Below are 22,686 nucleotides of genomic sequence, written 5' to 3'. Positions count from 1 at the left end.
ACAAAGGTTTAATCCACTTTATTTAGAATAAATAAATTGGCCAATATAAATTCTAAATAGAAAAGTGCACAATAGTCCTACTAAGTGACTGAGCTTATGACATGGCAGAAAAATATAACACTAAAAATATATTTGAATACTAATAAATAAATTAAATAAATAATCAAACAAACAAAAATAGAGTTCTAATCACTGAGTATAGTTGGCATACTGTTTTGCATATTAAGTAAAGCTTGTTTCGTGTTCATGTATCTTGATGATCTTTGGTAACTGTTTAATGTGCATTTAAGTTTGTTTTTAGTAAATTAGCATTTGTGGATACAAAATTTAGCCAAAATTATTAGTGTGTTGTATAATATTTCCTTTGTTGAGTCCACAAAACACTTCTGGAGTTTCAGGGGTAAACAGTGTAAACAACAGAATCCAATAAAACTGAAGTAACTGGTGACTGATTCTTCAGATGTAATAAGACAACAGAAAAGAAACACAACTGGCCTCCATACTGCTCCTGTGGCGTCATCAAGTGTCCACAAGCCCCGACGTTCAAATTCCACTGGAAACGGCCTCATTTAGATAAAAAAATACATAAATACAGTCACACTAAATCAGGGGATGATTACCTTTGCAGACACGACCACAGCAGACAATACCAAAGACCATTGTATCCCTTCAGTAATTTGTAAAGTATGGACAGTGCAGGACCTTCTCCAAACTCATGTGACTGTTCAGGTGCCAGTGGCCCCTGTTGGATTCATGTATGATAAAATAGTCGGGGCTTAGCGTTGGAGCGTACGTTAGCAATAAACGAGGAGCGTTGGGAAACATCCAGCTACAGTGTGTCTGTGAGTGTTTGCCGGTCACCATGTTCCAAGGACCTATTGTTTTTGCTCTGTTTATTCTTCTTCTGACACAAGAAGTGCCTGTTTGGGGCCCTTAACATACTCATTCGCCTGAAAACAGTAAATGCTTCTGACACGTGTATATTGTCCAATCTGCCTCAAACCACATATGTACGATATGTACGACATATGCTCGCAGCCCTAGTTTAACTTATAACTTATAACAAGCTGAGGAAGGTTTTTCCAAATTTTGTTTTAAACTCAAGAGTCTCAAAGCTCTTTTATGTGGAAAATCCTCTTGTGCAGAGGAAGTTTTATACATCTGGTTTCTTTATGACAATAAGAAAAGAATAAGAGGCTTTGTGTGGCGACCAAGCAGCTCGGCTGAACTGTGACAGAATCAAACCGACAGATTTTAAACATGACTACTGTCAACAATAACCCTGAGAGTGACAAAACAGGGACCTCATGGATCACCTCTCCATACCTGCATGTGAAATAAGCATGATAACAGGCCCTTTTCAGAGAAGACAGTTTGACTTGCTATAATAAGAAAGGCACAGGATTTTATCTATGATGGCTCTGTTCCATTCATGTGTCCCAGTGAGCCATGACGATGATCCAGTAGGCACCACACCAGCACCCTGAAACTTAAACAGCTAAATGGAACTCAACCTTCAATAATTTCATTATTTACGTCTTTGTTTTTTCTACTGTGGCAAATCAAATGATCTGATGTGGAAAAAAAAGGCCTGTTTATGCAAAAGTCTTCCTGCAGCCAGACTATTTTTGTTGCTGTTGCAGCACATTGGAATCTTCAATTACACACTTAACAAGGATCCTATTCATGTACTACTACAATTTATTGTAGTACAATGGATCCTTGAATCATTAATGAACAGGCCATCCATTGTGGCAAGTGCTCCACCAACAGCACCAGCAATGTTGGCCCTCGCAAAGCTGTGCACCAAGTGGCCCCATAAAAATCCTGGTGGAATACCCGACTTGAGCCTGTCGGCTTGGGCCGTGTTCGTAAAAGAACATTTGAAATGATATTTGGGTTTGAGTCAGGGAAGGTCACACTGCACAAGCCTGTATCAGGGGATAACCTCAGGTTCGGGTCGGGCCCGGTTAGTTTTCTCTGAGGCTGAGACGAGTTGGGACAGAAAATTACAGAACGGGCTGCATAAACCCTGCCTCCTCCATGTTAGCAGATGGGACATGGGCCAAACTAAAAAGTCAGTTTGCTTTTAATTAGTTATTTGATTCTATAAAATGGGGTGAAACATTGTGATTGATGGCTCAGACTGATCCTGATCCCGACTACTCTGGCTCCGAATGACGTCATTGGCACAAGATGGCATCGTTCCTGTACAGGATATTTTCTGGATAGTCGGAGGAAACCGAGATGCGTCGTTCATCTTTATATACATAACAATATGTTACATAATAACATTGCAATAAGCATATAGAGTGACTGTGAGACCCCGAAACTGCATCCTGTATTTTCAATGTTTTCCATCTAAATACAGCACGAACAAACAATAACCAACAGTATGCTAAAGTGTGTTGTTTTTTTTGTCATAGAAATACTGTATGTTTTTATATATAAATATATATATTGAATTTAGCAAAAAACTGTTGAAAGGTCTTGTTTTAAGTCAGTCTGGAGTTGGTTCTTAATTGAAAAATCTAAAAAAGGACTTATAAGCTCAGAATGTTCAAATATCATGTCATCATCATGCACCCATTTTAATTTTGTTTTGACATCATGTTTTAAGTGGTTTGCTGAGTTATTCTGCCAACCAGATTATCTATTATTAGAATAAATCTAACCATGCTGACTTTTATGAGAGCTTTCAGGACCGATATCTGATATTTGGTGCAGTACTTCATTGATGCCAGTCATTGAAACAATCAGTCGTCCAACCTCTCATCAGGAATGTGAGTGTAAATGAGGTGAGGAAGCCCCCACCACGACACACACTGTCGTCCAGGCCTCAACGGACGACTGGAGGGAGGAAACCCAGCGGACCAACCAGCAAATTTGCCTTAACAATGAGCATACTTGACTAATTATCTGTGAATAAAAAACACCCTGATGTGCTTTTCATTGCCGTCCAGTCTGGATAATAGAGTGCATGGTTTCCAGTCTGCTTTGCCAAGAGGAAAGAAGACGATAATAGAAACTTGCTGTGCTTGCAAGTTATCCTTAGTCCAGTAATTGGGAAGGCGGCGGTGTGCTTTGGTGAATGTGAAGGCGAGCTGCAGCCGCAGTGCCACTTGTACGGAGGCCAGGGACATTCCTTATATCGGCTCTCCTTTAATGTGTGTTGTTTTGCACTTGTTGTAGGAACATCCTCTGCTTGAAATTAGATTTCAGTCATGAAATTACATTTAGTAAACATGTCTCCTCTTTGCTCAAAATGGGGAATCCTAATCAGATGATAGAATATTGCTTTAATAGTTTCTATACAAGGTAACAGCATTATAGCATTTGCAGCCTATTCCCTTTTTGTTTACATTATTTTCTTCAGCAAAACTATCATGAGAAATCCCCAGTTTCTTAAAGGTAGTTCATCTTTTTGGAGAACGTTTCTTTACAGTCACAGCCAGCCTAGCTGTTTTGCCCCTGTTTCCATTCCTTATGTTAAATTAAGCTTAACAGTTGCCTGTGGTACAGCTTTATCTTTAGTGCACAGACCCGAGAATAGAATTGATCTTCTAATCTAACTCAATATGTCCCAAAACACAGGAATCTCCCTTAGATGTTTCTTTTTTCTCTTTAAATCCCTCACACAGTCATTTTTTGTAGCATCTAAAACCAAAACACTTCATCTCTGCTGCATTCATTATCACTGCATATTCTTCAGGTTTTATCACTGTGCTTTTGGAAGTGACTGAAGCTCTGTGGGTTTTCTCTCAGGGATTGAACCCGGGCGTTCTGCATCAGTGTTGTCAGCCTCAACTGATTTGTCTCCTGGAAGTAAAATGAGTCTCATGTGGCCTTCTTCATCTGGAATAACAAGTTTTTCTCCCAAACTGTCCCCGCTGGTTACAGTAGATGGCCTATATATAATGATACCAAATCCCAGACCTGCTGCTGACACTGCTGGAGCTCGCCTGAAGCTTCCTCAACAGTCTGCAGTTTGCATCTCTCGTACACACATATGAGAGGTTCCAATCATTGTTTAAGACCATAAAATGAGAAAAACAGAATTAATAGTATAATGATTAATTGGTATTGAGCAGTTTTGTGTTTTGCTTGAAATAACATCTTGTATTGTGAAGAGGATCAACTTGTCTCTTAACAACACACTCAGTAGCCATCAGGGGATGGACCCGTGGGCTCCAGATCCCACAGACACACGCACTCCACCAAATGTGAGTCAGTCTCAGCTGTCAATCACAACCTTTTACCTCATTTTTATAGCATCAGATAACTAATTTTAGTGAAACTAAGCAGAAAGATGAACCCTTGGCAGATATGCCACTGTGATAAGAACTACTTAAAAAGACAGAAAACATCTTTTCCAATGTGTGCTTTGACTTTTTAGGTTGACCCATGTCACATCCACTAACATGGAGGAGGTGGGGTTTATGACCTTTACTGCAGCCAACCGCCAATCGAGACAATTTGACTCCACTTTTGAGAGCTGTCATGTCGTCCATCTTTTTATTCAGTCTGTGGACAATGGTGACTGGACCGCATTTGGGAACAAAGTTCATCTATCTTCTGCCTCCATCTAGTGGTGAAAATAAGAACAGCAGGTGAGAAAGAAAGGTTTGCTGTTTGTATTTGTATGATAAGGATAAAACAACTGGCTTCATCAAAAGTGGTTTTATGTTGACAAGCAATTTTCCTAAACTAATAGGAAGTTAATTATTGCGATGCAATGTGTAAAGCCTGATGTCGAGAGCTGTGGTGGCATGCAGGTCAACAGGTAGGCACATTACAGCAGGATTGTGCCGTTCTTTCCTCAGAACAGAAAGGAATTAATACAATTTTCTACCATTTGACACAATTAATCAAAGTGTTTGAGATCTGATTATTTCAAAACACAATTTGAATACTTTTTTTTTAAATGATCATAAATACCTAATATAAAAAATCGTAGTGATAAAAGATCAAATATATTAAATATCTAGACATTATCCATTTAGTGGGACACTTTACAGTCCTCCCAAATATGAATGTGAATATTAAACACAAGTCTTTAATTATATAAATACAATGACTGTATATGAAGAGCGACAACATGACGTCTTGATCGCCACCTGGTGGCTGGCTGCAGTATTGGCCCTAAACCCTGCCTCCTTCATGTTAGTGGATGGGACAAGGACCAAAATTAAAAATAAAACTCCATGTTAAACAAAATTTTCTCACAGACGGTATCTTCTTATAACACTGATGTTAGTTCAAGTGTTCATGTTTCCAGTAAGTTTTATTTTATTTAGTTATTTGATGCTATAAAAACATCAAGATTGACAGCTGAGATTCTGTATATTGACGTCCCTTCGATACACACGCTTGACCAATCATAAGTGGAGGAGCATTACTATATGGGAGATTTTAGCTTCATTCCTGAATGGTTAAGTAAAATGATCACATTATAGATTAGAAATTCACATTTCCTCACTCAAGGCTCATTTGTCTTGATTTATAGTCTTCTATCAGCGTGAGAGTTACAGTTACAGTATTCATTTCTGTTTTGTTGGTTGCGTCTCCTCCCTGTGACACCACAGATACAAAGAACATGATATTACTTATTAAATGCTGAATGACCAGGCTGAATGAGCTGGTAAGGAAGATAACACGTCATATAGTTTTGAACTTTAATTAACAAACATAAAGCATTTTATTACAACCAACAAGAGGATTAACACACTATTGAAGACCAACTGAAACATCCTGACAATGGCGGATATTTTTACACTAATTTGTAAAGTAAAATATTCAAGAGAACATAAAAAAAAAAGATACGTTTTTATAAATCCATGTAAAACGATAACTTTATCTTTCAAGTAAAATACAAGTCCTATATATAGCATGATAATGTATATTTACATAACATTGTACCAACAAAATTAGAGTAATCCTTTTAACATTTAATGTGGACAAAACAAATGAATAATCCAAGCAAGCAAACAGTAACCTTCAAGGTGATGGGATGATACTCTATCAGTCAATAAAAGGAACATTTGGAAAACATTCAGAACATGAAATAGTTGTTTGTATCATGTTTGCTACATACAGCTACTGGCTAACTGAGACTGCTAAATAATTCTTGTTTTTTTTTTTTTTTACAGAAGAACATTTTAAACCACAGCCCCGACAAGTATTTTATTTCTTCTCCACGAAAAACATTGAGGTCCTGATAAAAAGGCATTGTCATTACAGCAGGACGCTATATTGCATGAGCAAATCTGCATTCAGGGAATAATTTAAGGGGAATAAAACGTGGGCAGATATGTATAAAAAGGCAAAGATATTTTGTTTTAGAGACATGCATCTCTATTCACAGTTTTCATCAATCAAGACAAAGGTATTTAACCTGCCTCCTGCAGTCAAAGGTCATGAAGGCAGGAGAGGACATGTGGCCACAGTGATTTAGTTTTCTGTTTACAAGGCTGTCGCAGCAGCAGCATTTGTCTGATTAAAGTAAGACTAGCAGTAGTTGAAAACAGCATGCGATGAGTGGAAGAGGTGTATGCGAATAGACATGTCCCACAGTAGTTGCACTAAAGCCAAGTTTGTAATATTTTCCCCCAATTTCAAAGACCTATTTCACTATAAATATCTCAACTGCAAAAAAGGCAGCTCTAGCCTAATTTCAGCAGAAGACAAGGTGAACCCTTTCCGTGCCACAGTAAATAAACACCAAGTGCTTTGCAATTTCCCTCCCTCTATTTACAGGGGGTGATCTTGTCCAGTCCAGGCCAGGCTGAGATGTAGTAGCGAGGCAAAGTGCCTTCCATGAGCCTCTCCATCCACAACCCCAGGCGGTCCAGTTTGTGGTGGATCTGCAGCGTGGATATGCTGCGGGATCTGTTGGATTTGCGCGGTGGGTGGTCATCACGGGACCTGGACCTCGATCTCCCCCCCGAAGCGCCGCCTTCGTCCTCAGATGACTTACTGTCGAGGTCTTCCCCGGTGTAGACGGGCTTAAACAGGCAAAGGTACTTTTTGTGGCCGTTGAGCGCCAGCACGTAGCCGGTGTAGTCCATCTTGTGGTGGCCCCCGTCGTCCTCATCCGCATCCATCTGCATGGCGTTGTGGGCGTATTCCAGCAGCATGTTCATCCACTCGCTGTGCTTGTCAATATTGAGGAAGGAGAAATGCAGCGTCAGGCTCCTAGGAGAGAGTTGAAAGAATGAATGAATCTCCAGTTGAATCGACACAAACAATAAATCTATCTAATAATTCCACTAACATCAAACATCTGTCTGCCTGAGACTCACATCTCGAGCACCGTTCCTTTTATCAGCTTCACACTAGGCATGTATTTTTTGTAGGTACTGTATGTATTGTTAAGGGCTCAAGAAAGAGGGGTGTTTAATTTGAACAACTCAAAGGTTGAATATCAATACAAATTAAATAAACAGGCCATCAGCACTCTGGAGCAGCAGCTGCTGGGACTCATCAATGTAAGTAATAATAATAAATGTTATTTTCACAATACCTTTAAAAACACAGTTTCAAGATGCTTAACAAGTTAAAAATGACAAAAATAAAGGCAAACAATAGACAGCAGATAAAAGAAATGAAAATAGACAGATCTCCTCAGGAAGCTTGTTCCAAAGAGTGGGAGCTGACGGAAAAGGCCAGATCACCTTTGGTCCTCAGCCAGGACTGTGGAATGACTCTCGGGGCTTTCACTGAGGACCTCAGGCTACTTTTACGATTTCAGAAAGAAAAGCTACAACCAGCATTAACCACAAGCCAAACAAACCTCCCATTCCAAACAGGCATGTTTAGAATGGGCCCCTGCACTAGTTTGTTCACGGAAAAGAAAGCTGAACTCACCCTGTGAAGGAGTAGACCTCTTTGGCAAACTTGCTGAGTAGGATGTTCTTGGAGGCGTCGGTGAGCACCAGCACGACGTTCATGTGTCCGGGCCTCAGCTTCACCAGGTTGCTCATGTAAGTGATGTCTGTCAGCTCCGTCACCTCCACAAAATTCTTCTTAGGGGGTCGACTAAAACCAACAGCAAAAACAACAAACTTAAAAACCCTGCAGCCAAAATAAAGTGTGAAAATTCTAAATGTATTCTTGCCTTGAAGTAGCAGTCTCTGGTGACCCATTTTCTGCTTTTGTTCCATCTTTTGTCTTTGGTTTGGTCTGTTTATCTTCACTGGAGTCACTGAAAATACACACACACACAAAACGTTCTTCCTGAGGGGCATGCGTAGGCGTAGCAAAGTAAAATTAATAGCATCATTTGTTTGCTTTGGCTTGAATCCCAGGAGAAGATGCTGTTCCTGTACTTACAGTTTTGGCGATCTAGTGAAACTTGTGTGGTGCATGAACAAACCTGAAGGCCTGGATGACCACGGTTCCAAACAAGATGAACAAGGCAGAGAAGATGAGGGACAGGAGAGGCATCATCTCACGCCTGCAAGTCATCACAGATGTCAACGCATACTTTTATCTATAGAATATTTGTGTATTTATTTCTGTTCTTCCATAACATTTAAATACTGATGTAGTGCCATGCGAAATTCCGGATCATTTTATTCATACAGTTTGCAACTTTAGAAATGTTGTTGCTGACATGTCAGAGATCCATCTAACTGTTTGACAGGCGGTCAGGAGCATCTGATCACTCAGAATCGTGTTTTATTGCCCAGCAGGTTTACACACACAAGGAATTTGCTGTGGTGTATTTGTATAAAAAGTATAAAATATAAGAAAAATACTATAAGCACCAGGGGAGGGACTGTGCAATACATTGTAAGTAAACAGAAGAGACTGGATTGTGCAAAGTACAGTTAGATCGTTATTTGCCACGGGAAGTTAGTCAAAGCGTCACAGCACCCCCCCTGACAAAACAGAAATTTGGTCAGACTCTAAAATGAGTCGCACAACTCAGAAATTGAGAAACTGGCTCTAATGGCACAGTGTATGCCGGCTTAAAGAGATTTCTACCCACCAGTTGTTATGCAGAATATCATCCATGACCTCGGACAGGTAATCGTAACATGCATAGATCCATCGGATTACGAACATCTATAGAGTGAGAAAACAACATTTAGTAACAGCACTGGTGGTGGCAGACGTTTGGCAAACAGAGCTTGTTGCACAGTCGAACAACATTCAGCCTCAGAGAGAACGTACAGAGGCAAACTCGTTGTTGAGGTCAGGCAGAATGGCGTCGTGGACGAGGATGGACGGGTCCTTCTGAAGCCGCTCCAGCTCTTCCAGAAGAGACTGCTTATCTTCTTCACTGCCGTTCCAGGCGGTCACAGGCTTGAAGAAGGCCTTCCCTGCAGCATTACGCCTCTCCAGGATCACCACCTGCACACACAAACAACAGACAGCCTTTAGAAATGCAACACAAGTCACGCTATGAATAGTGAATTGTTCACAGCTGTTTGTTCTGCTCTGTGAGGCATAACCCTTGAAATCATTGCTGAAAGCAGCTTAGCACCAATGCATTATTCTGTTGCATGTTAAAGCAACACCATGTAACTTTTACTGAGCAACAGCGCCCTCCGCAGCCACACATGGTGATTCATTCTGTTGGGCTCAGTGTCCAAACAACCTAATGGTGGAAATTTCTCATGATCCCCGGCTTCCTGAACCAGAAGAGCTACAGCTGTAACTAATTCACCAAACTCTGTTTAGAATTCCAGATATTTTAAAATCCTCACTGAATATCGGAGATAAACGCTGGTTTTAATCACTTCTAAGTCTTGTTATCTGATCCAAAGTTCTGCAATACTCTTAAACTTACTGGGCCTGGTTCTGGAAATTTAAGCTGCGACTATCAGTTACACAGTTCTCACAGATTATACTCATTAGCAAGGTTACACATAGAGCAAGAACAGATGTGAGGTAGTGGGAATTAAAGCAGCACCACTCTCCCTATTCAAAGTCAGTGAAGCATCAAATTCACTTTGGAGCAGCTATTTTAAGGTGAAAAAGTTGCTTTAAAACAAATGTATTTCATACATTTTATATCCTAAACTCTCAAATATAGATTTATAGTGAAAGCGAAAGTTGCACATGGGTTTACCTGCGGTGGTGACTGTGCACCGTCCTTGTTCTGCATAAGGATGTCACACAGTGGCTGCTGTAGCTGCTGGTACACGTACGCAAACCTAACAACTTCCTTGGTATTGGTGGAGGCAAATAAGAGGAACGCCTGGTTCCCGAAAGTAAAGGTCTCTTCATCACGTGTGATCAGCAGGACACAGTATCTGAGGAGAGGACGGATAAAGGTAAATACAAACTGCATAGCTTGAAATCACTAAAATGACATTCGGAAATTACGACAAAAACTATTTAGTTTAATTTTACACAAACATTTGTGGGTATACGCAGGAGGAGTTCTGTTTTTTTCTTTTCCTTCAATCAAGCATGAGCTGATTAAAACATGTATCTAGCCGATTTAGTACATTCCCTTTGTAGATAAAAGCCAGATGTTTTTGACCAGCGGAAAATGGGCTTTAGAAAATGTTATGTTCTCTTACTTCCTGCGTCTGTGGAACTGTTTGACAGGACAGAGCTCATTGAACAGCTTCTGATTGACCAGCCTTGGTGCGAGGAGGAATTTGTTGTTTGACATGAACTCGTCAATAATTTGCTTTTTCATTCCTTTGGCCTGCAGAGAAGAAAAATATACATAAACAGAGTGAGGTGGTATTTTGATGAAAACAAGTATTTAACAGTTGATCAAATCAAAAGAAAAGTGGAGCTACTTTGCTTCCTCAGGCTACATTTTGCTGTGATTTACCTGTATAATGTCAGCAGGCTTCTCAGTGCTCTCCTTGAAGACCAGCATGGTTGGAGCATAAGTGTTGATGTTGAACTGTTTCTGCAGATCGGCAGTCTCTGAAAGGCCCTGGTCCACATAGCCAAACTGCAAGTAGTCCTTATAAGCAAATGCCGTCAGCTGTGGAGATAAATTATCAACATGGTTTCAGTAAAGCAGTTTACTAAGTCAGTGGCACCTGAGGTACATTTAAACTGCAAGATAAGAGCCTACTTTGTATAGAAGAGGAACTGCAGGCACTTGGTCAAACAGAAGCACGTGAGGCTTGTTGAGTTGGTGCCAGCTGTTCAAGAACTGCAGGTCGTTCTTGTCAGTGACCTGAAATATAAAAAAAGAAACGTGTTTCATTCTTTTTGATGATGTGTAAGGAATATATCGCTCTGTATATACTGCAAATAAAGCAGTTTCCTCCATTCTGTGATATGCTGCACATACAGTAAAATGTTAATAACAATCATAGACTGTATATAAAGATGGACGCATCTCCAATTTCTCCCAGTATCCATAAATGAAGCCAAAATATCCCGGATAGCCAGAGTCAGCGTACGAGCGATCAGGGGATGGAGCCACAGTATTCAGGTCTTGCCAATCCATCTCAGCTGTCAATCATGAAGCTTCAGCCATTTTTATAGCATCAAATAACTTATTATCACCAAACTTACTGGAATTAGCCCTTGGTCATACAACAGTGAGATAAGAACTACCTAAAAGGACAGAAATCCTCTTTGAGAAAAATGTATTTGACAGAAAACTCAACTAACATAGAGGTGAGGTTTATGACTTATACTGCACTCAGCCACTAGGGGGCAATCGAGACACTTTGGCTTCATTTTAGAGAGCAGTCATGTCAATCATCTGTATATAAAGTCTATGGTTCATCTGTAGTGATAATTTTGATTCAATGTGGCAGGATGCACATCAGGGTCCATTTGACAGATACAACCACAAGGAAGCAACAAGTCATCCCATGCAAAGGTTAGAAGAGTCAAACTTTGATAAACTTTGTAATGCTAAGTGAAGCAGGGATAGAAAGATAGCAAAGTCTGTGTATTTATTTGGATGGATGTTTTTTCAACATTATTTATTCCATATTTCATGGATGATAATGTAGACCTGCATTAATGACTATTGGTGACTTTATATAATATTTTAAATAAATGTGAAGAATCAGTCTTGTTACATCACCAACACTGACCTAATATTTTGATCCTCAGTGGAAAAAAATAAAAAATATTTTACCCGCTCAACAAGTCTCTGAGGAAGAAGGTCCTCCACAAACTGCCTCAGATGCTCCTTTGCAACAGCGTAATGGAAAAACGTTACTTTTCCATTGATGACTCCAAGTATTGACGGGGTGCGATGAGCACCGAGGTAATTGGCTAACCGCCTCTCATAGCCAACATCCACCACACCAATTCCAACACCTGCAAAGACAGTATATCGACAAACAACCTTTTCAACTCGCCCCAATCAATGTCATAGAGTGCAGGGCTGCTGGGTAATTTTTGCACGTTGTATGTTTAATGCAAACCTAGAGTCTCCATCTCCTGCACCACCTCTTTCCACACGGGCTCGATGTGGATGCAGCTGAAGCACCAGTCAGAGGTGATCTTTATCAGGTACGGTCTCTTGTAGCTGTCAGGCACCACGTCGTTGATGTACTGGTTAAAATTCAGCGTGTACTTGCTGTCAGCAAACTCTCTGTGGTTCTTGCTGTTGAAGGGGAAGTTGAAGAAGGACTCGTCAAAGTAAAAGTTGTCGTGGCGATGGCTGTAGCGACCGCTGCCATATGGCTGGGTGTCATCGGTCTGCCCGTAACGGTCATAATTTGCACGTTTTTCTTCGCTGGATAAGATCTAAATGTTGGGCACGACAAACATGGATATGAAACAACATCCTGAAGTCATACTGTAGCTGTGTCTCAATTCAGGGGCTGCATTCTTAGAAGGATGCAGTCTACCCGGCCCACACAGACCATGGACGTAGACTGCGAAGGGTGAACCAAAAAGAGAAGGTCTGGTCGACAGAGGCTTTCACCAGCTCGTCCCGACCTTGTTGCTGCTGCCAAGCGACAGAGCTTAAGTTGGACATGACGAGAAAATTTGAATGCCCCTTGATACCGTTATCTGTTCAGTTGAGTCAAAGCACGATACTCAAGCACTGGTTGTCTGCCGCTTGCTGAGGCCATTACCTATTTGTAAAATGGTTTGTCACTGAAGCTCAATGAATCCTGGGATCGGTTGGGCCGGGAAGGATCCACCCATTGGGGCTTCGTTTCTCTGCGACGGAAGGATACATTTTTGAAGGAGCCTTCGAAATGGGATAGCCTAACCGTGTCGGTCCTCAAATGCAGCCTCCGCAGGATGCAGCCCTCTAATTGAGACACAGCTTGTGTGTTACTATCTTTTATCATTTCAGACATTCACATACAGTTGACAGATCACTGTTTAAAACTGTGACTAACCTCATAAGATTTAGTAATCTTGATGAACATGTCCTCAGCACCTGGATTTTTGTTTTTGTCAGGATGCCTTGAGAAGAAGAAGTTCGTTAGATTAAACTCTGAAAGTGGTTTTATGAGAACAGGTTTCGCCTCGTGTGAATGTGTAGTTACCATTCTTTAGCCAGACGCTTGTAAACCTTCTTGATCTCAGCCTGGCTGGCACTGCGGGTCACCCCCAGGATTTTGTAAGGGTCCATCTCAGGGGTGGCCCCTGTCAGCAGCAGCACTGACAGGAGCAGCACCACAGCCAGCAGCAGAGACATCTTTGACCCCGGCATCACAGATTACCTGTAACACGTGAGAACAGCTGTCAGCGTGACGAAAACCACCATGTTAACTGTCTGTCAAGCAAAAATGATGCAAGATCACGACAACGAGATTAGCTGAAGATGCTGAGATTTAAAGGGTAGCATGCTAACCAGAAGCTAGGCAGGCTACGTGATACAAGTCAGCTAGCTGCAGACATCACGACATGTTACTGAGACATTGTTATTATTATTATCCCTCGAGGGTTAAACCGCCCCCGCTGCTTCCTGTCTTTTCTCCACCGGGGTTAGTTGCGCTGCTTCACCGGTCACTTGTCCCAACAATGCAACAGCTTCATGTTCACAGTCACCTCAGCGATCAGCCGCTGCTACGCCACATATTTGCTGATGGTTTGATCCCCGCTTGTTAAGAACGCTGATGTGACGGAAGACAACGACAGGGTGTGTTCGCTCAGCAGCATCCCACGGTTCCTGCCTGCGGGGCCGCCTGACCACCACAACCTGCCGCCGCCGCTGCTGCTGCTGCTGCGGAGCGGGTGGGAAGAGGAGGGAGGAGGCGCCACAGCCTACACACTCATTTTGGGAAAGTCAGGATATTTGGTTCATTTGTATGTTTTCGGTTTGACGATCATCGAGACGCGTTTTTTTTAGTGTGAGTAAATATTTGCAGGTTCTTCGTGTAGCAGTTTAATTTAAAAAAAATGGTGTTCTTTATTTGGGGATTTGTTTTTGCTCTTCTTAATTTCGGTGCGTTCACGCGCTCCTCGGGAAGTTCGCTGTTCTGATTTGGATGTGTTCATAAACATACTGCCGGACTCTGCCAGCCCCTGCTATAATATATAATAACTCTCCCCTCAGGGAAAAGACCATCATAACTAAGACTTGTCCTCAACAGCACTTACTGCAGAACCATCTAATCACTAAATGGCTCCTCAATCCTGCATCAACACTTTCCAAACGCAAATCAAAAACTACCACTGAATCTTATTGTATATTTGTATTTTAGTGGTTTTTTTAGCATCCTATTCAATTTGCACTAGTTTTTACTTTTTGATTCTGTATTTATTCTGTATTTTACATCCACAGATGTATGTTATATTTTTATGGGGAGGGGGTTTTGTGTTTTGTTTCTTTTCTTGTTATGTTTTGTTGTGGACACACTGAGACAAACTCCAAACAACTGAGTTGTGAATCTTGAATCTCGAATCTTCATGTGCTTTGAAGTCGGAATGTGGTAAAAACAGCCATAAAAAACGTGGAGGCTGTAAACAAATGTGTTGTATTCATGTGTTATTTATAGTGTTTGACACATTAATATTGGTGGAGTATAGTAGTGCATACGCGTACAAATAATTTTAACATATTCACGTTAATCCTAAAAGACATCTGTACTGGCTAAAAAGTGTAATGTTAGGTGCTTGGGAGAGATGGATGTACAGTTTGAGAGAGACAAAAGACAAAGAAGAAGCTACTATTTAATGCTGATTGTAAAATAATATCAATTGTTTTATAGGTGATGTTTTTCTGGCAACTCGTGGACCAACATTTTTGGAGACTTTGAAAGTAGTTGTTCCAACTTGAGGTGGCGTTCATGTTTATATATTTATTTATTCATTTAGGTATTTATTTATGTATTTAATATACAAAACAAACAGAATATGTAAACAATCAGCCATGAACAGACAATACAGTCTAATCTTACAATGCAAAATCAATCATTTTAACAATAATTTAAATGTAAATCAAATTCAATTAAACATCAGTCGAATAACAAAAACAGATAAGTTAAAAAAATCATCAAACAATTAATAAATAAATACAGTCGGGAAGATGTTCTTCCGATTATTCTGACAACACGTGAACGCACAATCGCTCAATGGACCAATCCCAGGCAGCGATGATGTAAACAAGGAAATAGCGAAAGCAACCGAGCACAGGAAGAGTCACAACTTCTAACAGTTGTACACGAAAAACACGTATATATATTTTTCATTTTTCTAAAGAATTCGGTGAACGCTTCTACTCCACGATACTGACTGACTCCGCTACAGTCACGTTGTCAGTGAGTTTCTGTGGCAGCCTCTCGGTCTCCATTCACTCAGGTGCTGTGTTGTTGTCGGGTGGAGGATGGAAGAAAAACACAAGAAGATTCTTCAGCGGAACAGGGTCGGTCTGGTGAGGGAGCTGGACCCATCCAAGCTCTACGATGGCCTGCTCGAAACAGCAGTTTTCACGCAAGACATGATCGATGAGATTAAGGTAGCGTAAGTTCATATATGTGTTTATGTTCATTTACTAAAATGTGTTCAAAAGGTTTACAGTTAAATTATTGACATATTCATGTTTACACATTCAGTATTTACATATTTATACATTTAAATGTTTCACAAGAACAGGAGTAATGATGTGTTGAATCTGCCTCTGTACTTCTTTCACATTGACCTCAGTCTGAGGCCTTTCAGGCTTTTTATTGGTCAGTTGAGTCACATGAGAGTGAGAACCAGGAAGTGTGTGTTGGTGACGTGATGACCAGTGTGGAGAACAGTAAAGTGCTGCTCAGGAAGCGATCTGTCTCCATCCTGTTGTTCCTTCACGTTAAGAGTGATCCAACTCCCCCACACCAAACCCTCACGTTACAGTAGGAAGAAATACAAACAAGGTGTTTATGTCCTCAGAGGAGCTGCAGCTCACTGGACAAGTTTTTCAGCAGGTTCAGAAATACTCTGACACCAGCAGTCATGTCACAGTCACTGAAGGATTTTCTGCATCGCTCTGCTGCCTAATGCTTGGCTGATTAGATAATTACGTCAATACGTGGGTGTGCAGGTGTTCCTATTAAAGTGCTCAGTGAGTAGAGAATACAGGTATAAAAATATATTGCAACATGTCATCGACAGTAAAATATATAAACAACATTTTGCTCGTTACATACTATCATGAGATATTGTGTTACTGTTTTTTTTACAAAATACCAGACAAATGTCCTATTCATACACCACAGTAAATAAACAAATCTCATTTAACAACAATCAATAAATTGTATAGCCCATATTCACAAATCACAGTATGCCTTATTGAGCTTAACAAGGTGTGACATCCTCTGCCCTTAATCCTTAGCAAGAATGACCAAAACACTAACAATAAACCCTTTTAAATCCCTCACTTAGAGCCCCAAGTGAGGGATCCCTCTCCCAGGACTCCCCGCGAGTAACAGAGCACATCAACAAAATAATAATATTTACGAAATTCATGAGATAAGACGTAGTCTAATATAAATAGAGAGGTGTGTCATGGTTTAAAGTATCTTTACAAAAGAAAATGTCCGACAGAGATGGAGGGAGCAGTAATGACAATTGTAATAGCAGTATTGCCAGTAATAGTAGTTCATGTGAGTGTATATATATATAGTATATCTAAGCAATCTGTTCTTCTTTCAGAGCTCTGGGACCAGACGTGACCAGGCCAGGCAGTTGGTCCGGGACTTAGAGACCCGCGGCAGTCGAGCCTTTCCGTTATTCCTGCAGTGTCTCCAGGAGACGGGTCAGCAGAGTCTGGCAGAGCTCCTGCAGAATGGAGTCCCAGCAGTTCATCTACAGCCTGCTACACCCACTGAGGTCCGCCCTGTGGTCCGACCTCTCCCAATCAGTAAGTGAATCTACACTCACAATTGTTCATGTCACGACTACGGCGAGCACTAGGGAGGAAGATTTAATTTCCCATTTTGTACTCCTACAATAAATTTTAAATGTCAAGAATAAGTCAAATAATTAAAACAAAACAAAACAAAAAAAGAATATATCAAACTACCATAATTAGCACATTGGACTACTTCATCAAAATGCCTTGTCTTTCTCTTTTAGTGCATAAACACTGTGTGGTAATTAGTATCAGGACCTTGATGAGATTGTGTTGGAAACTTTCTATTAGAAGGAGAAACCACACAAGCCTGGAAAGAGGAACAGTGACAGGTCACATGTCCGTCAGTTGCTCCTCTAAGTGGAACTGATTGACCAGAAGAGTTTACTTTACTCTCAACATTTCAACTTTATTCACAAAATACCCAAATACAAAACGTACTCAGATTTAGTACGACTACTCCCAACATTTCAGCTTCATTCTTCTTTTTCAAAGTACATAAAATATCTTCCTCTGATAAAGTTAAACTTTTCTTGACTTTTTGAATTTATTCTCTGCATTTTTCTTGTAATGCAAAAGGAAAAAGGTTCTTCCTCCCCTAATTTTTTCCCTTGAGTGTCTTTAAGCTAGTCTGATCGTCTGATTACAGTAACTCCAGTAATTTGAACACTTGCAGTCTCTCATGTTGCTCACACACGTGCTCTTTGTTTAGCTTCCCCGATGGATGTCGATAAGCAGAGAAGAGATGATGACCCTGTCAGGCCCATTCCTCGACCCAGTACTACTCCCAGTCCATGTAAGATATGCATTTAAATCACATATTGTTAACAATCTGAGTTCCTTCACGTTTAACACGTATCAATGCTCATGTCACAGCACCTGAAAGGGAGAGCTTAAGACCAAGGCCACAGGGCAGAACACGACGGGACAGTATTCAGGTAAGCACCATTTATCTGTTGTGCACTTTCCAAACAACAGAAAGACAAACACCGCTGTACAATCTGTAGAAACTTCCCTTTTCCTTTTACTCCACACGCCAGGGCTACAAAATGGACGCCAGCCCATGTGGACACTGCCTCATCATAAACAACGTGGAGTTTGACCTTCAGAGCGAGCTGAGCAATCGTAGAGGCTCCAACATCGACTGCGACAAGCTGGAGAGAAGATTCAAGACGCTCAACTTCATCGTGGAAGTCAAGACCAACCTGAAACAAAGAGTGAGAATTATGTGCCTCTGCCTCTGTGCATGAAACCACATGTGAAACCTTTGTGTCGCTGACAGTCCTCTTCGCATTTCAGCAAATCAAGCATGAGCTGTCAGCTTTGTCCAAGAAAGACCACTCACGCTCTGACTGCTGTGTGGTTATCATGCTGTCCCATGGGACTGAGGTAAGACCTGTGATGACTTTTACCACCAGAGTAATCGTTGTTGATTTATAATAAAGAACAATTTATGATAAAAGTTGTTGCATCACCCTCAGATTACTCTCGAAACAGTCGGTAGGTAATTTGCTGGGGGACGAGGTGGGAAGTTAATCATCTTATAAAACCGAAATGACCCAAAAAAATAAAACCCCATATACCCTGTGGATTTGCCACCCCCTCCATCCCCTATGAGAGACAGAGGGCTGTGTGTACAGATAGAGATTTTGTGTGTGAAGGTGAACATCCTATATTCAGAGCTGCTATCTAAATTGTTGGATCCGCAGAAATGATAGAAATGGTATGGAATTGAAAAAAGAGGACAGTGCTTTTTGACTCACTCTCCCTCTCTCTCTCTCTCTCTCTCTCTCTCTCTCTCTCTCTCTCTCTCCCACTCAAACACACTGACAACCTGTCAGATTGATGATCAGTCGCTCCAGGAGAAATCCTACCCGCGTCAGTAGCCGTTAAAACATCCATAACGATTTTATCGTCTTCCGCAGTTAGGAAGGATCCAGCTTAAACTCGGAAGATACCGCTTTCGATTTGCACGTTCACACAAGAAGCATAGCGTTTTCGACTGCACCAGAGATAAACTCCCAAGTAATTTTCACGCCACGTTTGGTAAAAGACCATCCCCAGTAAAAAAATAACAAAATGCCTACTGCAAAAAAAGTAATGTGAACAATTAAGGATTGATTAACGTGGCTGGCTTCTGTTTTCTTTGACCTACACAAGTTCAGATCTAGATGACATTTGGGACCTGATGTGTGCTCATATTTATACTTATAGGTGAGTCACAACCGCTTCCCTGGTGCGGTGTATGGTGTGGACGGACAGTATGTCCCAGTTCAACTTATCACAAACTACCTCAACGGCCAGAATTGCCCTTCTTTACAAGGCAAACCCAAACTGTTCTTCATCCAGGCGTGTGGAGGAGGTAGCTAACACTGAATAAACTGTTGAATGGACCAGTCATAGGTCGTGTGTAAGATGTGTTGTCCATTTTACCACAATTAGAGCGTATACATGCACTTTGAGTGGTCTCACAGGGGAAATGCTTTTGTCTCTGAGGTGAAAAAGACACAGGCTTTGAGGTGTCCCCCGACGAATTTGAGCCATCCTTCGGGGGAGCAGATGACCAGACAGACGCCATTCCAATGTCGTCCAGCAGCGACTCCCTGAGCATGTCTGATGAACCGGACGCCAGAGCCACTCTGCCCACGCCGTGTGACATCCTGGTGTCCTACTCAACTTTTCCTGGTGTGTTTCTGTCGAAGTTTGTGTCAGAGCTACAGATACACTTTTTATTTTCTACGTATGTCCTCCCTAATGCCCTTTTGACCATGTGACATTTACAGGTTACGTTTCTTGGAGAGACCCCCAGTTGGGATCCTGGTATGTTGAGACAATGGACCGTGTTCTTGAGGAAAATGCTGCTACTGATGACCTGGTTACAATGTTGATGATGGTGAGCTTCTATTAATTATTAATATTATTATCAATAAATGAACTTCAGGTCTATTACACCCCCTCAGTCATGTTCATTTAAACATAAACACAACTGATTGTTAACTGTGGCTTATTTCCAGGTGAACAACGAGGTCTCTCAAAACTCTGCAAAAGGGCTCTACAAGCAAATGCCTGGTTCCTTTAACTTCCTCCGAAAACTTCTCTACTTTCAAACCCAAACATAGACCAAGAAAAGTTCAGCTTGTCTCACATTCAGCTTCAGGTTCAACATTTGTCTTTTTCAGTGTCATAAATCTTGACTGTAATGTTTTTGGATCATGTCTCAGCAGAGTCGTAAGATGTATGAATTTGCTAAATTGTGCTTTTACTGAAATGCCTTAGTGTGTATTAGATTTTATTGATTGGCACAGCTTTCTGTGCTTTTAATCGCTGGCAACTTTTCTAAATGAATCTCTCAGGCGTAGGTGTGATCATCGGAAGATGATGTAAAAAGTTGTTATTACTTTGGTGACGTATCAACACAACACAACAGCCATCCGTTTTTTAAGTGGCAGTCAATCAACATGATGATCAGTTTGTGCTCTGTCTCTTTTATACGGATCTTGTCAACAAATGGGATTGTGTGTAATTTTTTTTGTACTTTTCTGACAAAATAGAGGCTGTAAATGACCCTGCTGTGAGTGGAAGTGATTGATATTCTTTGGTTAATCTGTTGCTCATTTATACACGTATGTTTTTCTACAGCTGCATTGTCCATAATCCAACACACACTGGGCTACAGATACAGCTAATGTAGCACATGCAGCTGGTCAGGGGCAGAATGAGTCATCGGACAGTTTCACCAGCATACCTCATGTCTGAGTCTGGTCATTTATGCAAACAGTGAGCACAGAAACAAGTGGGATACAATGTGATTCCACAGCTCCTACACTGTCAGGGGGTAGAACCATTAGAGACGAGACATCCAGCTCACCAGCAGTGGCAACTCTTAAAACAACAATTTTATGTTTGTGTTTTCATTCTGTATGAGCACAAATTGTGTTATTTTATGTGCTACCTCTGAGTTGTGACTAAGGGATCTGCACTCACTCACTGCACTTTATCCTGATCTCCAGCAGAGGGTGTTTGTGTGTCACAGAGTAATCAGCATCTCACAGATACTGTTTAAGTAGCCTCTGTGTATTGTGGTTCCCTCGACTACCACCAGGGGGCTTAATGGAATTAAAAATGGTTTCATTAGGGCCCCAGCACCTATGGGGGGGAGGCCCTATTGAACTTGAAAGGATTGTTTCCTTTGGGGGCTTTTTCAGGGCCTAGACATGCTCAAATCCTCACCAAAGTTTGCAGGAAATTCAAAGCCCAAAAACAATTTTGTATTCTGGAGTAATTTGAAATGGGCGTGGCAAAATGACCCAACAGCGCCATCTAAGGAAAAGCCCCTAAGTTAGCTTTCACCGATCTTCGTGAAAATCTGTACACATGTGTATCATGACCAGACGCACAAAAAAGTCTCAAGATGTATTGTGTAAAAGGCAACAGGAAGTCGACCATTTTGGATTTAGTGGTCATTTTGGCCATTTTCCACATTTTTACTTTGACGAACTTGTCCCAGGGTTAGGGTTATCAGATCAACTTCAAATTCTGTGAATGTCATCTCAACAAGATGGAGATATAAACTACCTCGAATTTTGCGTTTGTCACACGGTGTGACCGTGGCGTGGTGTCAAAGTTGATCACACACCATCAAAACACAAGGTTGTGTATCTCGGACATACATGGTCCAATCTACTCCAAACTAGACAATCTACTCCTAAAGTGCAGCCCCGGCACCACGATTGGCCGGCATGTACAAAAATCGGTAGGGACGTGTCTTTTCATAACAAATAAAAAACTCACTTGGATTGATATGCTACACCAAACAGGAAGTCGGCCATTTTGAAATAAGTGGCCATTTTTGACCATTTACATGTGTTGTATTTTGACGAAATCCTCCTAGAACTTTCATCAGATCAACTATAAATTCTGTGAGTGTCATATCAACAACATTGAGACTAAAACTACCTTGATTGTTTTAGTGTACGTCACACGGTGTGACCGTGGCGTGGCCTCAAATTCTGATGATTCGCCAAAAAAGAGGGATTTGTGATAACTCCTTTCTGCAGTGTCCAATCAGATTCAAAACTCTTTTACATAATCACAGTCCCGCCCTGATGAGATCCATATGTCAATATTGACTCATTGTCACAGCGACAGAAAGTGACATATACTTTGATGCACTGGTTCTGGCTGCTTTACAATGTACAGCTCAAATGAGGTCAGACAAGCTATAAGAACATGGTCAGAATTGTGACATTTCCTCAAACTGTATAAACATTGAGGTGCGGCGAAGGTTCATTATTCGCCAAAGGAGACGATGTTGTCATAACTCCAGTGTGCATTGTCCTATCGCCACCAAAATTCTGTCTCATGATCAGAGTCCAAGCCTGAACAGCTCTATGTGTCAACATTAACTCAGGGTCATAGCGCCACCTACTGATTCGCCATGAAAC

At 41.1% G+C, this 22,686-nt stretch overlaps 2 protein-coding genes across 2 annotated transcripts; one reads left to right on the top strand and one right to left on the bottom strand.

Moving 5' to 3' along the window:
- Nucleotides 1–5,666: 5,666 nt before the first annotated feature.
- Nucleotides 5,667–14,133, bottom strand: dnajc16 (DnaJ (Hsp40) homolog, subfamily C, member 16). Its single transcript, XM_034590530.1, has 15 exons — nt 13,957–14,133; nt 13,452–13,628; nt 13,302–13,368; nt 12,369–12,693; nt 12,077–12,261; nt 11,051–11,155; nt 10,799–10,957; nt 10,536–10,666; nt 10,079–10,262; nt 9,178–9,357; nt 8,993–9,069; nt 8,375–8,455; nt 8,117–8,203; nt 7,867–8,037; nt 5,667–7,194 (listed from the first exon to the last, which is right to left on the bottom strand). The coding sequence occupies exons 2-15, from the start codon at nt 13,616–13,618 to the stop codon at nt 6,747–6,749; spliced, it is 2,367 nt and encodes a 788-aa protein (XP_034446421.1). The 5' UTR covers nt 13,619–13,628; nt 13,957–14,133; the 3' UTR covers nt 5,667–6,746.
- casp9 (caspase 9, apoptosis-related cysteine peptidase) lies at nt 14,061–20,817 on the top strand. The gene is made up of 11 exons (XM_034590535.1): nt 14,061–14,193; nt 15,709–15,865; nt 17,044–17,251; nt 17,955–18,038; nt 18,119–18,180; nt 18,283–18,459; nt 18,542–18,631; nt 19,457–19,604; nt 19,739–19,927; nt 20,026–20,135; nt 20,257–20,817. The coding sequence occupies exons 2-11, from the start codon at nt 15,734–15,736 to the stop codon at nt 20,359–20,361; spliced, it is 1,305 nt and encodes a 434-aa protein (XP_034446426.1). The 5' UTR covers nt 14,061–14,193; nt 15,709–15,733; the 3' UTR covers nt 20,362–20,817.
- The last annotated feature ends 1,869 nt before the right edge of the window (nt 20,818–22,686 follow it).

The sequence above is a fragment of the Hippoglossus hippoglossus genome, chromosome 7 (assembly GCF_009819705.1).
Source record: "Hippoglossus hippoglossus isolate fHipHip1 chromosome 7, fHipHip1.pri, whole genome shotgun sequence".
Classification (NCBI taxonomy): domain Eukaryota; kingdom Metazoa; phylum Chordata; class Actinopteri; order Pleuronectiformes; family Pleuronectidae; genus Hippoglossus; species Hippoglossus hippoglossus.
This window is presented reverse-complemented; position numbering and strand designations above follow the sequence as displayed.